Source organism: Acomys russatus, chromosome 12 (genome assembly GCF_903995435.1).
Source record: "Acomys russatus chromosome 12, mAcoRus1.1, whole genome shotgun sequence".
NCBI lineage: Eukaryota > Metazoa > Chordata > Mammalia > Rodentia > Muridae > Acomys > Acomys russatus.
The window spans coordinates 53,995,557-54,012,700 of record NC_067148.1 but is presented as its reverse complement, the minus strand read 5'-3'; the positions used below and the strand labels follow the sequence as shown (position 1 = coordinate 54,012,700).

At 39.4% G+C, this 17,144-nt stretch overlaps 1 protein-coding gene across 2 annotated transcripts in view; it reads left to right on the top strand.

The window, feature by feature from the left end:
• Nucleotides 1-16,083, top strand: part of Vapa (VAMP associated protein A) — a 33,780-nt gene extending 17,697 nt beyond the window's left edge. Inside the window, exons 2-7 of one of the 2 annotated variants that reach the window (XM_051154439.1) lie at nucleotides 3,347-3,499; nucleotides 4,883-4,986; nucleotides 5,769-5,849; nucleotides 9,803-9,925; nucleotides 13,709-13,882; nucleotides 15,327-16,083. In XM_051154439.1, coding sequence (XP_051010396.1) covers nucleotides 3,347-3,499; nucleotides 4,883-4,986; nucleotides 5,769-5,849; nucleotides 9,803-9,925; nucleotides 13,709-13,882; nucleotides 15,327-15,485 — 794 coding nt within the window. In that variant the 3' untranslated portion in view covers nucleotides 15,486-16,083. The remainder of the gene's footprint in view (nucleotides 1-3,346; nucleotides 3,500-4,882; nucleotides 4,987-5,768; nucleotides 5,850-9,802; nucleotides 9,926-13,708; nucleotides 13,883-15,326) is intronic. The other variant, XM_051154440.1, reaches the window with a different exon arrangement.
• Nucleotides 16,084-17,144: the final 1,061 nt, after the last annotated feature.

Genomic DNA, 17,144 nt, shown 5'->3' with positions numbered 1-17,144 from the left:
TGATAGAATTGAATTGGAGTATGTATTTGAGTGTTCGCTTGTTATCAGATTATCTTAATAAAGGACAAAGCAAAGTGTTTCCTAGCTGAGATTGGTGTTCGCCCCTACCCCCTCTCTCTTGTTTTTTTGAGACAGGGTGTCTCTGTGTAGCCTTGGCTGTCCTGGACTCGCTTTGTTTAGACCAAGCTGGCCTCGAACTCACAGAGATCCATCTGCCTCTGCTTCCTGAGTGCTGGCATTACAGGCATGCACCACCATGTCTGGGGCCCCAATTCAATCTTTTTGGTTTTTTCAGACAGGGTTTCTCTGTGTAATCTTGGCTATCCTGGACTCGCTTTGTAGACCAGGCTGGTCTTGAATTTACAGAGATCCTCCTGCCTCTGCCTCCCTAGTGCTGGGATTAAAGGCGTGTGCCATCACGCCTGGCTCCAATTGATTCTCTTTGTAGTTTTGACAATTGAATAAATCGTATTTCATGGGTGAAAGTTTTAAAAATGTGACCCAACTTCCTCTCATTGGAGCCCCTCTTAAAGATTCTATGAGCTCCCAATAGTTACATTCTGGGGAATAGGCCTTTGGGAGACATTCAAGACCCATATTATAGCAGGAGGAACCTTTGAGCCTAGTAGAATAGGAGTGGGACTGCCCTGGCATTGCAGAGTGTTTACCATGTTATATCACCTCCCCTCCCCCTGTTGGGCCCTTCAGCCATAATGCCAAGGGAAAATATTTCATGTCTTTATGTATTATGCTTGTAGCTTTATAATAACTGTTAACATAAATCTTCCCGCCTCACCCCCGAGACCTAGAAAGGATGTGTGTGTGTTTTAGTAGGGTGATAACAACTCCCATAACAGTTGTAGCTTTTATGAATTCAGTGTTAAGGTTTTTTGTTTGGTTGGTGTTTTGTGTTGTTTTTTTGAGACAGGGTTTTCTGTGCGGCCTTGGCAGTCCTGGCCACCCATCAGTGTTAAGTTTTTGTGGATAATGCCTATGCATGTTCTTAGGGTAACTTACAGCTTTCATCAGATTCCCAAAGAATTCTGTGGCTTAAAAATGTAGACCAAGCCAAGTCAGGCATGGTGCACATCTGTAATCCTGGCACTTGGGGAGGCAGAGGCAGGTGAATCTCTGAGTTCGAGGCCAGCTTGATCTACAAAGTGAGGCCAGAATAGCCAGGGCTACACAGAGAAACCCTGTCTCGAAAAACTTAAAAAAAAAAAAAAAAAAGTAGACCAGATGTTTCTTTGAATCAAATAGCAGTCTTTGTTTAGCCACACACTTGGCTGTTTGGCTCGTTGTTACCAGTACTCTCCAATCTTCTGTTTAACACGAAACAGTGGGCTCAGACTGCGGCTTCCCTGGAGGGGTCCACTGGAATAAACAATCTCCAAGTCACTCTTTAGGTGGTCTTTTAGGATTTATGACATTCTTTTCATAAGGTTAATATGTTTAGTTAAGTATTTTGTTTGGAGAGACTGTTTTTCCTTTGTATTATTTCATCTTTCCTTTTTGTTTTGTTTTGTTTTTTTGAGACAGGGTTTCTCTGTGTAACCTTGACTGACTTGGACTTGCTTTGTAGACTAGGCTGGCCTCAAACTCAGTGTCTTGCCTCTGCCTCCCAAGTGCTGGTATTAAAGGTGTGAGCCACCATGCCTGGCTCATCTTTGCATTTTTATGTCCAGAATGTATAATCCCCATTGGGTAATACGTTTAAGCACTCTTCATTTTTATTTTTTTGGTCTTCCCTTTTATCTTGGTTAGTTGCATTGAGAGATGGTAAATCATTTGCTTTTCAGAAACAAGCAGTTGAGCAACAAAGTGTGTAAGGTGTGTACAGAGCGAACAGCTAGCTTATAATGAAACGGGCACAGCACTTCAACACAGCATGTGACTTCTCAAGTCTTGAGCTAAACCTTTTGTTCCCACTTTTGTGAAGTATTTTTTCCCCTCATGTTAAGTGTTAGGCTCATCTATTCGTTTCTGACGTCTCCTGTGGTCTGTATAATGAATGCCTCTTTACTTTGCTGGAAGTCTTTGTATTAGACAGTTTCCCAACACTCAGGCAAACTTTATTGGACATAGTTGGTTGGAGAATTTTCTCAATCCAGATTTCAAAGAATGACTGTTTCAAAGTTTTAAAATCATGCTTTTTGTTTAAGATGTAAATAAACAGTTCAGAAGGTGACTCTGTGGTTAAGGGACCTTGCAGATGAGCATAAAGACAGCTGTTACAGTCCCTGGAACCTACATGGTAGGAGAGAAGTGACTCCTGCATATAGACATACTCTCTAAATAATACAAACAAATGAGTAAATGAAAAAAAAAAAGTAAGTAAAAAAATAGGTAGGCCTTTATAGCAGTTGTCTTTTATTTCAGGCTTGACTTTCCTCTTTGCCATTTTGATGCTGGTGATTGAATGTGGGACTGTAACCATTCTAGGCGAGCGTTCTAATTAGATCATCAACAATACTCCTTTGACAAATAAAAAACAAAAGCATAAGATGGATTTTTAAAATACCAGTTAAAATTATATTTGGAGTAGTTAATGGTGTAGGATTATTTTCTATTTGATGTGTTTTTAAGTTATATCTTTTGCCTTCATTCAAATCAACACATTCTTCCTATGTAAACTAGACTTAATTTGTCTTGGCTTTTCAGCCAAAAGCAAACAGGTTTGTTTTCACATCTCATAGCCCATTTAAAAAATGAGGATATTCTGGCTAAGTAGAGCTAGGTCTGCTTTTTGAGGTCTGTTCTTGTCATTTTGTTGAGTACAGCACCCACGCTTTAAGATGAAGACTTTGTATCTAGATAGAGCATAGGACACACAACTCCTAGGACTTGACACCCGTGTGAGTGAATGGATTGAGGAGAAGCATGAACACGGTCAGGCGTTAGTGTCTTCAGTTAGGCAGTTCATGAAGATTAACCCTGGTGAAGACCATTGGGGAACTGTCAGTCATGTGATGTGGTGTGAACATGCTAGAAGAATCCAATTGTGGTCAACAAGATGGCTCATTGGGTGGAGGTGCTTGCTGCCAAGCCTGAGGACTGGAATTTGCTTTCTGCTTTTCACATAATGGAAGTAGAACACCAATTCCAAAAGGTTGTTTTGATCTCCACATAGACACTGTGGCATGCTCATATGGACAACACACAAACATGATAAATAAATATAACCAAAGCGAAAGAACTGAAACCATAGTTATTTTGTGCATGAAATCACCAAAAGATGAAAAAACAGACAATTCCTATTCTGTAGAAAGTGGAATTGAGATTATATTTAATCTTGAGTTGTGTTTTTGTTGTGAATCCAGTTAATTCTCTCTTTTTAAATCTGTAGGCCCCTTCACAGATGTAGTCACTACAAATCTTAAATTGCGAAACCCATCGGATAGAAAAGTGTGTTTCAAAGTGAAGACTACAGCGCCTCGCCGGTACTGCGTGAGGCCCAACAGTGGAGTTATTGACCCAGGATCGATTGTGACTGTTTCAGGTACCATTCATGTCCTACCTAGAAGTTTGCAGTTTTGAATATTAACATTTCATGGCTGGTGTATTTAGCAGTGTTTTATTTGTGTCCTATTGGCCTTTGGTTTTCATTCAGAGGTGTTCTTGGGTACTTGCCATACAAAACCTTTATTGGCATTTTCCCACTCTCATCTTGTAAGTGTGCGATTAGTTTTTGTCAGTCTGATATTTCATATGTATTCTATATTTCCTTAGCTTACCACTTACCACTATATTCTGTGTTCTTACTAGTTCTTTGAAAATGGCACTGTTTTGTGATTAAATCATGCGTGCAACTACAGAAGTGTTTTGGGTCTTTCGCTTACAAATGTATGCCTGTTTTGGGCCTGCTTATGACACCAGATGAGTCTTTACTCCTTTCAGTGTCTTGCCTTGAAAACTGCACTGCTGTTTTTCTTTCGTTTGTTGCTTACAGCAGATGGTTACATATATGCACCACTTACTCCCACTGTGGAATCTGCCATTGAAAATGTCCACTAGAAACTGTTCTTCCTTCTCCAGACAGCCATCTAGAGACAGTACTGCTTAACAGCATCCACCATGGCTGCGAAATAGGCAACACTCTGAAGATGTGGGAGAGCCTCTCTGTACTCACTTTCTTTTCTTTAAACCATAGTTCTCAACTGCCGCTTTTGTTAATTACAAAGGGAGCGGGAGGATCAAATGAATTCTCTATTTGTCATTTTAGATCATGGGGCTCAGTTTGGGGAATGTAGCATAAAAACACATGCAGTAAAATCCTTGGTGACTCTCGATAATACTCCCTAAATTTAAGATAATTCTATAGCTTTTAATTTCCAAGCATATAGAATATTAAGTAGCAAATTACTTAAGGCCCAGTGGGAATATTTAGTGGAAACTGACTGTAAAGATCCCCTATATATTCTTAGTAGTTACTGATTTGTTTATAATCTCTGATCTTGGATTTATGTCACATAAATTTGGTATGCCGATTGAACTCCTGGAGCCTTAAAACTTGTTACAAGCTACTCAGGTCTAGAGCATAAAATCTATTGGGATTTCAGAATAAATTCTAAACATCAAGAAGTTAAGACTTCCTTTGTTTTCCTAAAATTAGATTTAAACAAATAAACATGCTCTTGAGTAATTGTTTAAAATTCAGTTTAGAAAAGCGAGTTAATATTAAAGCACTATCCTAATTGTCTAAATTCAAATTAATACAAAATTAATTTAGTAATAATTTAAAGCTATAAAGTTGATTGTACAACTTGAGAGTGAATAATAAAGTTGAATTTTTGAACCCATCTTGATTTTCTTTGAACTTGTGTATTATTGAGGGAATAGGAGATAAAACATAGAAGATAATTGTGTTTTTCCTTTTATTTAGTAATGCTACAGCCCTTTGATTATGACCCGAATGAAAAGAGTAAACATAAGTTCATGGTACAGACAATTTTTGCTCCACCAAACATTTCAGATATGGAAGCTGTGGTAAGTGCAGAAGTTGTACAGAAATTATTTTGGGGTTTAAACTTTGGGTTTGTTTAGCTCTTAATCCTGATTTCTTTGCCAAAAATTAAATACCAGAGCAAAATTATAAAGAATATTTGAAATATTTGTTGTTGTTTTGTTCTGTTTGGGTTTTGTTTTTTTTTGTTTGTTTTTTTTGTTTGTTTGTTTGTGTTTTTTTTTTTTTTTTTTTTTTTTTTTTTTTTTGAGACAGGGTTTCTGTGTGTTAGCTTTGGCTGTCCTGGATGCGCTTTATAAACCAGGCTGGCCTCCAACTCACTGGGATCCGTCTGCTTCTGCCTCCGAGTGCTCAGATTAAAGACGCGCTGCCACACCCAACTGAAATAGTTTCTTAGAAATGCTAAAGCTCACATATATTGCTGTTGTCATTGTCATCCTTTTTATTACATTTTTGTTTTATTGGGTGTATGAGGAGCCGTGTGGTGGTCCGAGGACAATTTGGAGTTGATTGTCTCATTTTACCATAGCAAACGGTTCCAAGGATTGAACTCAGGTCTTCACTGTTGGCAGTAGGTGCCTTTCCCTGCTCGGCTATCTCGTGGGCCCGACACTACTGAAGTTTTAATGGACTGTGGTGGCGGGCCTGCAGTTTTTAGGGGTTCAGTGATGTTGTAGATGGCGGCAGGCGATTTGCAAGTACCCTAACTTCTCACCCGCACCACGTCGTTAGCAGTTTCCAATGCCGCCACGCTCAGGGTCCCGTCGTATCTCATATTTGGATTGTTCCTTTTTTTCTTTTTTAGTGGAAAGAGGCAAAACCTGATGAATTAATGGATTCTAAATTGAGATGTGTATTTGAAATGCCGAACGAAAATGATAAGCTGGTAAGTAAGGACTATCAGATCCTTGACTATCAGCTTCTGACCCTGGATCTGGGGTGGCTAGTCATTTCATGACAGGTAAGAAAGCTTGATAATGCTGTTTGCATTTTGTGATACTTTGACCAAGAAGTAAATATTACATGTCCAAATTTCAGGATGGAAAGAATTTCTGGGAATGCTCTCAAATTTTGACAAGTCAAGCTATTTGTTTTAGAATAAGATATGCATATATACTATAACTTAAAAATGAGTTGAACATGTTTTTGGGTAACTGTTTCAACATTCTTGGAATAAAATATAATTTATAGGGTTAAGTGGTTTTTTCCAGTTCAGTCTTTGCCTTCAGTTTTGGCTTTTAGTAACTAGTTTGTTGTTTATTGATTAGTGTTAAGCAGTTACACTTTTGTGGGACGGAGGCATAGATGTCTTTATAATAGAAGCAGACCAGTGGTCTGTGGCTATAGTCACCCTATCCTTGCCATCTTTCTGGTTTGTAAATTATAATTTTTCTTAAAGGAATTTTATTTTATGTGTCTTGTTGCTTTGCCTTCGTGTGCTTGTTCCACTGTTGGTGCCCTGGTGTCTCTGGAGCAGGAGTTGCAGATGACTGTGAATTGCTGTGTGGATGGTGCTGGGAATGGAACCCAGGTCTTCTGGGAGAGCAGCCAGTGCTCTTAACCACTGAGCCATCTCTCCAAACCATGGAATTGAATTTTTTTTCTGTGGTTTGTAGGAGGCATAGTAAAAGTTTTTGTGTGGGTTGAAGAATATAAAATGATGTGGGTAAATATTAGCTGGTATGATTTGGTTATAGTCTGTCCTGACTCTTGCTCTGTTCAGAAGTAAACTGTATATTTAAGAAAGCTGAGATACAAGCGCCCTTGAATGTTAGCTAGGTGCTGACCAAATGACTCAGTACTTTTTCAACACACCCTTTAAAGTGGATTTGCGTCACAGTTGCCAAGAGTGAAAAGTGTAGTGTTTATACTTTTTCATATTAGTTTCCTTTCTCTTTTGTGTTGGCTCTAGAGATGTTAATAGTCTCCATTGCTTTATGTATTTAACATCAAAAAGTACTGTTTATCTGGGTTGACATTACTTTAAAAATCAGGTTTTGATGTTATTTCAGATTTTTATTATTATTTTATAATAGTTTATTAAACATAGAAACATTCTTTTTTTGGTTATTTTTGGAGACAGGGCTTTTCTGTAGACCAGGCTGGCCTTGAACTCAGAAATCCATCTGCCTCTTTCCTCTGAGTGCTGGGATTAAAAGGCGTGTGCCACCATGCCAGCCAAATATAGATCTGCTTATCTTTCATTGGGCTTCTAGTATATTCTGGATATTGGACAGCTTAAAACTGAAAAGTTAAATCTGAAAAGGTTAGAGCCTAGGTACTGGCGTGATTCAGGGTGGTTCTTGCTGCTGTAAAAATGGCAAAAAGCCAACAGGCAGTGGCCTATTTTTCAGATCATGAGGAAGAGCAGGCATATGTACATATTCAGTTGAAGCCAGCCCATAGCTATGGAAGAAAGCACTGGGGACCTATTTTATCTCTTAACTAGATTCTAAATAGAATTCTCCCCGTTTCTCTGCCATGAAGCAGAGCAGTAGTTTGTCTCTGGATCCTTTCCAGAACCGGTACTAAGAGCTCATCAGTGTCCCATAGGCTGTCAGATCTGTGTCTCCATAAGCTAGCAGGTTTTCCTTATTTGAAATACCTAGATTTGTGGTCTATTAAATTGTAGCATCTGCTATATAGAGTTTGTTTTGTTTTTTTAAAAACCAGGTATTAGACAGAAAATACCAGATATATTGTCCATTGTGAATCCATAAACAGCTTATTTAATTTCTAGGTATAATAAACCTTTGTTTTCTGTCCTCTCCCCTTATTTTTACTTGTCATCTTTGTAACTCAGAGAATTGGCTATATCTCTTGCCTCAGTTTCCTGGTGCTGTTCTCAAAAGCATGCCACCATACCTGCCTTCATGTGTAATTTTAAGACACATCCCAGGCATTTGTTTTTATCTACTGGCATGCATATTATTATTATTTGATGTTATTTTGCCTTTAAAGTTTTACTGTGTTCGTACTCATTAAACTGTCCACTCAGCATTCAGATTTGTCTTTCAGATGTCATTAAAATGTTCTGTTTTGCAGTTTGTTTGGATTGGATGAAAAGAAAATCCAAATGATACAGCCAAAAAAAATTTTTTTAAGTGGCTTTCTTTTTGCTTTGCTCTTTTTTTGTGTGTTTTTTGTTTGTTTGTTTTTGGAGACAAGGTTTCTTTGTGTAGCCTTGGCTGTCCTGCTCACAAGAGACCCACCTGCCTCTGCCTCCCGAGTGCTGGGATTAAAGGCATGTGTCACCACTGCCCGGCTTGCTTTGCTCTTCTAAAACTAATAAACTAGGTTTGTTGCATGCTTGTTTTTTTTTTTTTTTTTTTTTTAAGATTTTAATTTATTTGCATGCATGTATATGCCATGTGCTGTGGATGCTACACAAGTCAGAACAGGGTGTTGGATCTCTGGAGCTAGAGCTACAGGCAGTTGTGAGCCACTTGATGCTAGGGTCTGGGCTTCAGTCTTGTTAAGAGCAGTGACTGCTCTTATCCACAGAGACAGCTGCTCTTCAGTCCCCAACACCATAGGGTTGTGTGGTAGTACACTCATGTCATGCAGTCCTATTGGAAGCTGGGTCCTAGAGGCTTGATCACATTGAGGTTTGATTTTGAAGGCGGTGGTTACAGATGTTATCGTCTTTGCTGTTGGTAAAGTGCATAGCATTAATGTGCAGTATTTAGGTGAGCGATTTCCATCCAAAGACAGCTTCCTTATTGTCTAGGAACAATACCAAAAACTTTTAAGTTGTCCTAACTGAGGAGTTGGGAGGGACACCATTCTTAACACAGTCTCCATGACAATCTGGCCCAAATGTCAATGAAGGTGAGAGCAAAGCTTGATCTGATAATTTATTGAACGTTACGTTATATCATGGTGGTAATTTGTTTTTATTATTAGGATGCTTCTGAGAAACTAGTGCTCTAAAGACAGAGTCTCTACATACCAGGCTGGCCTCCAACTCATAGAGACTAGCCTGCTGTGATTAAAGGTGTCCATCACCATGTCTGGCTTAGTTACAGATTTTTCAAGACAGGGTTTCTCTGTGTAGTCAAGAGCCTTTTTATATTGGCTTTTTTTTTTTTTTTTTTTAAGGTGAGACAGCCCTATGTAGCCCTGGTTTTCCTAGACTAGCTTTGTAGACCAGGCTGGCCTCACAGAGAGCTGCCTGCCTCCTGAGTTCTGGGATTATAGGCGTAAACCATCATGCCCAGCTTTATAAAGGCTTGAGAACAGAATAGGGCACAAATACTATTTTGTGCCAAATTTTTTGAGTTATTGTTAAACTATATTAAGAGAGTTTGAAAGGTGAGTAGAGAACTGGAATTGTGGTAGGGTAACCATAATGTTATGTTGAGCTTTTATTGACCTGGTATGTATTTGTCAAGTCAGGGTGGAGGGAGGGAGGGACGGGGCAGGGTCCTGAGTATAAAAGAGGCTTATAAGTCACTACATTGTTTACTGAGGGAAAAATTCATGTTAAGTGTAAAGGGTAAGAGAACATGAAATTGACTATATTTCAGGTAATGACAAAATTAGTGGTAGAGGTAAATATTCTTTAGGAAAATGTGAACTTAGCATAAATTTAATTAAGTATATACATTTTATAAATGAAGATATGCAAATAGGACATAAGTAATTTTGTGTAGAAATATGAAAAGCTATTTCAGAAAAATTTTTTGCTTTGATTCTATTTCTGATGCATTACTTATTTATATAGAATAAGATGTCAGTATTTTAAAGGCTTAAGCTATTTCTGTTAGTCATTCCCAGTATCATACAGGAAAATCAGTTTGGTGTGAATCTGAGACTATTTTTCCCATGCTGCCTCAGGGTAAAACTCTACCAGGGATTACTACAGCTGTCACTTCAGTGAGCAACATCTGCAATACAGTTGCAACACCTGCCAGTTATCACATGAAGAGCGATCCCAGGGAGCTAAAGGAGGTGAAGCAGGTGTGTCATAGGAGCTAACAGAAGTAGGAGCCGGCTAGTGTTAGTAAGTTAATGTAGATACCCACGCACATAAGTAATGCGGAATCTATTAATACATAGGTAGAATTTCAAAAAGTAGTTTTTGGAGACAGGGTCTCATGTTGCTTAGATTGATCCCTCAACTCACTATGTACCCAAGGATGACCTTGAGTTAAAAAAAAAAAAAAAAAAAAAGATTTATTTATTTATTTATTATGTATACAGTGTTCTGCCTGCATGTACACCTGGAGGCCAGAAGAGGGCACCAGATCTCATTGTAGATGGTTGTGAACCACCATGTGGTTGCTGAGAATTGAACTCAGGACCTTTGGCAGAGCAGGCAGCACTCTTAACCACTGAGGTATCTCTCCAGCCCGACCTTGAGCTTTTTATCCTCCTGCCTCAGTTTACAGATGCTGAGATTACAGGTGTCAGCCACAGGCCTGGTTCTGTACTGGGGATAGACCGTAGGCCCTTTTGCATGCAAGCACTGTATTAAGCCGCAGGATTAAAACTTAAAACTGTATTTTTAAAAATTTCAATTTCATTTCATGTGTGTGGGTGTTTTGTCTATATGTATGTATGTGAACCACATGTGCCTTTGCCAGTGGAGGTCAAAAAAGGGCATTAGATGTTATAGATGGTTGTGAGCCACCATGTGGGTGCTGGGGTCTTCAGAAAGAGCAGCCAGTGTTCTTTACCACTGCACTATCTCTAGCCCTCCACAAGACGTTAGAAGAGCTTTTATTAGCTGGGTGTATTGGTGCAGTGGTGCACACCTTTAATCCTAGCACTAGGGAGGCAAAGGCAACCAGAGCGCTGAGTTCAGGGCTATCCTGGGCATGCCTAGTTCCAGGCTAGCTGGGCTACATAGTGTGAGACCCTGTCTCAAACAAAACAAAACTCTTATCTAAATGTCTAGCTCTGTTTGGCTTTATACTTACTTTTGGTGGCCGTGGCCTAGAGAAACTATATATTTGCTGTTAGAGCAGAAAGAAAATAATTTTTTCAGATAATTTCAATTTCCAGATTAAAGCTTTAATTACCATAGTTTTTGCCTTTGCTGTCGTCCATCTTTATGTGTTGACCGCGTTTAGCTCCTGTCTTGGGCTCGCTGCAGATGCTTGCTCTGCCATAGGCTTCGCCTTTCCTTTCCGATTGCCTCCTCTAAAGTTAGTGAAAGTGACGACATCCCTACGGGACTACTGCAGATAGGTAAAAGAATATAAAACAGTGGAAAATGTCTAACACACTGCTCTGTGGCCTTGACACCTCTTTGAGTCATTTAACTTGAGGTATTGGTGTGGTGTTGCTCTTGTTGGTAAGAGTCACAGCATGTTGAGTCTGTGTATTTGATTGTTTCATGGTCTTAACAGTCCTCTCTTTCTGGATCAGTCTGAAGTAGCTTTAAAAAGAGCAACGTGGCTTCCTGCAGCCAAACTCATTAATGAAGGTCCTCTTGGAAGTACTCACCTAGTCAGCTGCCTAGTGTTCCCACAGAAGACGCGGCTTTCCCTCTAGATCCTCAGCTAAGCCAGGTTGTGTGTGTGTATACATTAGAGGTACACAAGGTAGACCCCCCCCCCCTTTTTTTTTTTTTTTGCGTCTGCTATGTATTGTGAATGCACTACAAGTTCCAAACAGTAGAGGCCAGCTACCCCATCTGACTTCCAACAAAAGCCAAATGTTACCGTGAATTTGAAAGTCACAGAATGGAATATTTTATAAAATATTGAGTCATTTTGAATAAAAGATAGATAAAACAGGAGGTGTACCTGTACAGTCACATGACTGCTGGCTTTCTTATTTTGTAGAGCTGGGGGATTGAGCCAAGGGTGTACACAGTGTGTAAGGTATTGTAGAAGATGCATATGAGAAGATAGAGGATATGAATAATTGTTTGGTTAATGATTGATCATAGCGAGTGTGGTTACAATGGTTGTTTTTGGTCTCTGGGCAGTCCTGGCTGTACTGGTTCTTAAAGTCTAGATTGGGCTGGCCTTGAATTCAGAGATCCTCTTGTCTCTGCCTGGATTAAAGGCTCATCCCACACTGAGCATATACATTTTTTGAGAATTTAAACTTTTTATATTAAAAGTCATTAGTATTTATTAGCTTCATATAATTGTATAGCCAATCTTAGACTAACTTTTTTTGCTCAGTTACTGGGAATTTAGCCCCGGACCTCAGGTATGTAAACAGAGGGAGGCGACATGTCTTGTCTTATTTAAAATCAGAAGTTGGATGTGCAGGATGGGATTTGAAAAAATTAGTCTGAGGTGAATTTAATTTTTGTCAAGGAAAAACATTGAGAAAATATTGCTAGCAAAATATATGAAGTGTAGATTTTTTAATATTACAGATGGGCATTGGGGGAGATTATGATAAAGAACAAGGGTGTCAGCAAGAGAGACTCCGGACAAATAGAAGAACCTTTCTCAGCTGCTAGTGTCCTGCGTTACAGCACCTGGTGCTTTTACACAGTGCTGCACAGGCAGCTTCAGGGGGAAACTGGACTTCAGCTCACAGTTGGAGGGCACAGTCAAGCCTGGAGCCCCTCGGCAGGCAGGTAGCAGTGGTGAGTGCTGGTGCCCACTACTTATGTTCTGTCCAGAACCTACTCATGGTAGGTGGGCTGTCCACTTACCCCGGACATGCCCACAGGTCCGCTGATAGCCTAGTGATCTCAGGTCTGTCTAGTTGACAGTAGTGACCCCTGCAGCTCAACTGGGAGCCGGTACGGCTGTGAGCAGCTCTGATCTTGGCATAACTGACTACTATGGAGGTCACAATGTGTAATTTGTAAGTCTACCTGGATTAAAGCTTACCTTTATTTTTTATTTTTTGGTTGTCAGTAGCAAACACAGGGTCTGCTGTCTGCTATCAAATATCCCCAAACCTTCTAAAATTCTTAACAATTAATAATCTAAAATGAAAAGGATGACTATATCGCTGCTGCTGTTGTGTGTGGCAGCACAGACGATGCTGGAGTTGAGAGTGCTGAGACGGTTCAGCCCACAGGCTCACGGTGTTGGCAAGAAGGAAGAATTTGGGCTTCACAATTTTGAAAGATGTCATAAGCTAGCGCTTAAATAATATGCCACAATGAATCACACTAATTGGACAATCTTAAAATTTGAAGAATAATTGTGGGTAAGACCACAGATAGCTTCTCATTGCAGTAATACATTTACTGTCCTTTTGATATTTGTGTCTTTTAGTTACTTTATTCCACTAAAAGACATCAGATTGTTTTTGAACATGTGTTCTTAGGTAGTTATAGATTTATTAGGATGACTATGAGCTTGTCCTGTACCTTCGAATGCCTAAACCTTATTTGATTGCAGAATCAGATTATTGAAAATTACCTGGAGTTTGCCATTCAGCATATTTGCCTTGACTGACTATTCTTGGCCAGGCTGTGTTTAGGGTTAAATAACAAAGAAAAATGACTCTTCCATTTGAAATTCTGGAGGAAAGAAAGAGATAGACTATTGTGATACTTGTAAGTGCCGTGTTAAGGTAAGTGCGGTGTGCAGGAGTAGAGGAAGTAGGCTGCTTATGTTAACTTATTGCTGGTATTTGTTGATGTACTCCATTCATAATTCCCTCCAGATGATCATATTTGGAACTTAATAAAATCTTAGGAATTAGTTGGAACTTGTCATCTTTTCATGACATTTTAAGAAAAGATAAAGAATTTAGATTTTATTAAAGATACATAAATGTTTTTTATTAAAAATTTCCAATATCTTTGAAAAACAGAATGATATGGAACCTAGTAAAGCTGTTCCGTTGAATGCATCCAAACAAGACGGGCCCCTGCCAAAACCACACAGTGTTTCACTCAATGATACAGAAACAAGGAAGCTGATGGAAGAGTGTAAGAGACTTCAGGGAGAAATGATGAAGTTATCAGAAGAAAACCGACACCTGAGAGTAAGTTTTCTTGGTTGAAAATGAGTTAATTGAAATGAAAGTGTATCCTTCAGGAATCTTTACATATTTTTATTTAATCTTGTTGCTCTTATTTTTCTTTTAACTCGTTTGAGTGCTCTTAATACCCTATATGATTAAAGAAATGGAGTTTCCGAAAAATCTAGTAATGGAAATAAAATGACCCAATTATTATATAAACAGTAATTATTATACATAATTATGCTATTATAAGCTATAAGCGGTCTATATTTTAGTTTTTAGATACCTTTTGGCCTTTGATAGCATTATATTTTTGGTAAGCCCATTGGAAAGTGAAGATATCCCAAGGGAAAATGCACCCAATACACAAAATCTCTCAAATGTCCTAGTTCAGCTTAACCATGCAACACGTTAACACAGTTTGTCTCTGTGGTCATGGGCCTGGCTAGGAGCAGTAGTTTGCTTTTCACCCTTTGAACATCTCAGAGCAGAGGATCATAGCACATGTCCCCAGCCTGTAAGCAGACCAGAATCCAGAGCACGGCTGTAAGATGTGTATCACTTCATAACTGTCCTAATGTCAAACACAGTAAATCTAGCCATAATAAAGCTGGAGATGTTGTGTAAGTGGCTGAGGCATGGTGCAAAAATAAGATTTATATTGGGATAGTAAAAAATGCTCCACTGTTTCTTAGGTTGCATAACAGCACCCAGTAAAAATTAATGGGTATCTGTAACTTTCCCAGAACCACCTGCTTTGAGAAACTATTGCTTTCTTAGAAGCCGGTGTGAGGCCACTTTCCCTAAAAACCTGGGACTACCAGAAGGTGAACCTCAGTGCTCTGTGAAGCCATTTCAATGGAAGGATGACAGGAGCATTCTTCTGCATGAAGCACATGAGGCACTTTAACACAGAAAAGCAACTTTCAGTCTCACGAGAGCTTCAGAGACGGGTTCCTTGCTGCATGGTGACCTGCTCACAGAGCTCTTCTTGCTTTTGCCGTGAGCGCATCAGAACTATGGTGGTGGCCCTTTAAAATAAGCTTGCTTTCTCTAAGTCCTGCAGCACACCATCTCTCCCCCACAGTAAGTCCTTGTGGTTTTCAAGGTGTGTGGAGTCAGTGACCCTGCTGAGTCAGGTGCTGTGATATCAGTCTTGCTGACGGCAGTAGGCATGCGTGCTATCTTACAGGAATACGTGTCTTAGCTTCAGCTTTAAAAGGCAGTTGATTGGGGTATAATTTACATCACACAATGTACTGATTGTTTTGGCAGATGTATAGAACTGTTCAGCAATCACTTAACAGCTTCAGAATTTTTCATAATTCTACAGGTTCCCAAGGTAGATGGCAGCTCATTCTTACTCCTGTTCCCACAGACTGATGTCCTTTATGAACGTGTAGCTCCGGTACTCACCCGTGAGTGTTACTCTCTAAAAACCTTTCTTTTGTATGTTTCCCTCCAGGATGAAGGCTTAAGGCTCAGAAAGGTAGCACACTCAGACAAACCGGGGTCCACCTCAGCTGTGTCCTTCAGGGATACCGTCAGCAGCCCCCTTCCTTCTCTGCTGGTTGTGATCGCAGCCATTTTCATTGGATTCTTTCTAGGGAAATTCATCTTGTAGAGTGAAGCATGCAGAGTGCTCTTTCTTTTTTTTCTCTCGACCAGAAAAAGGTTTGTTTACCTACCATTTCATTGGTAGTGTGGCCCGCGGTGACCATTTTTGTGTACAGCGTCATATAGGCTTTGCCTTTAATGATCTCTTACGGTTAGAAAACAATAAAACAAACTGTTCGGCTCCTGGACAAATTGTATATTATCAGATCATCACTAGCAGATGTCAGTTGCACATTCAGTCCTTTATGAAATTCATAAATAAAGAATTGTTCTTTCTTTGTGGTTTTAATAAGAGTTCAAGAATTGTTCAGTCTTGTAAATGTTATTTTAATAATCCCTTTAAATTTTATCTGTTGCTGTTACCTCTTGAAATATGATTTATTTAGATTGCTAATCCCACTCATTCAGGAAATGCCAAGAGGTTTTCTGTGGGGAAATGGTGCCTCTTACTGTGTAAATTTTCTCCTTTACCTTTGCTAATATCATGGCAGAATTTTTCTTATCCCTTGTGAGGCAGTTTGTTGACTGAGTTTTTCATCCTTACAATCCTGTCCCATGGTATTTAACATAAAAAAATAAAACTGTTAACAGATTCTTGCTCGATAGCTTGTTGGTGTCTGTCATATCATTTGTGTGGGCTGGGGTAGGGTCCGTGTGAGCAGGACACTGCAGAAATTACGTCATTGCTTTCTTTTTTTCCCCCCTACTTGTTTGTTTTTTCCAAGATAGGATTTCTCTGCATAGCCCTGGCTGTCCTGGAAATAACTCTGTAGACCAGGCTGGCCTCAAACTCAGAGCTACGTCTCCCTGAGTGCTGGGATTAAAGATGCCCGCCATGTGCGCGATCCGTGGGACCCCCGTGAAGTTGGACTTTGTAATGACGCATGCTTCTCTTGTGTGAAACTCTTCCTAGTACTTGATTACTGGTCATCGAAAGTCTTTAGTTGGCTTTAAGAAATGCATCCATAAGGTTTCGAGCTAACATGGGTATTTTGGAAGACCGTAACTGACTTTATGAAATAGAAACGTGTTGTGATTTAATGAGTCTCATGTATGCCCGCTGACTGTGCCAGTGTGTAGTTGACACCGTTCTTAGCAGGGTGTTTTGTTTTTCAAATTAAAAACTGTCTTCTCAAGGAAGAATTCTCCTGGATTTTAAATACTTAGCATACTCAATAACTCTACTTTAAAATGTATTTCCTAATAATAGTTAAAAAGCAGTTGTTGTTGGGGTTTTTTTTTTTTTTTTTTTTCCTGTTAATGGGAATTAGTATTAGCAAACCTTGGGGATGTACTTTTTGAAAAACAAAACATTTTTCTTTGCAAGTCAGTCAGTTAAGCACGTGAAACAGTAACAGTGAACACTGGTACATGTAGGTCAATGCTTCCCTGATGAACCTTAGTTTTGGGTCTAGGTTTATATTATCCGTACTGAGATACACCAAGTTAGAGTCAGGAAGCACACCGATATCAGCTGAGTATAGTTTATTACAGGTGAATCTGTGCTCTTAAAGCTAGGTGTTGGTTTTGTAAAAGTTGTTCTGTGTTGAGAGCAAACTGGGTCAAAAGGCCTGATGTGCAGGAAGCATGTTACAGATCTGCAGGTGTGATGAGAGTGACACGTTCCCAGGTACTGTGGCTGTCTTGCATTTCTCAGATTGTGTGT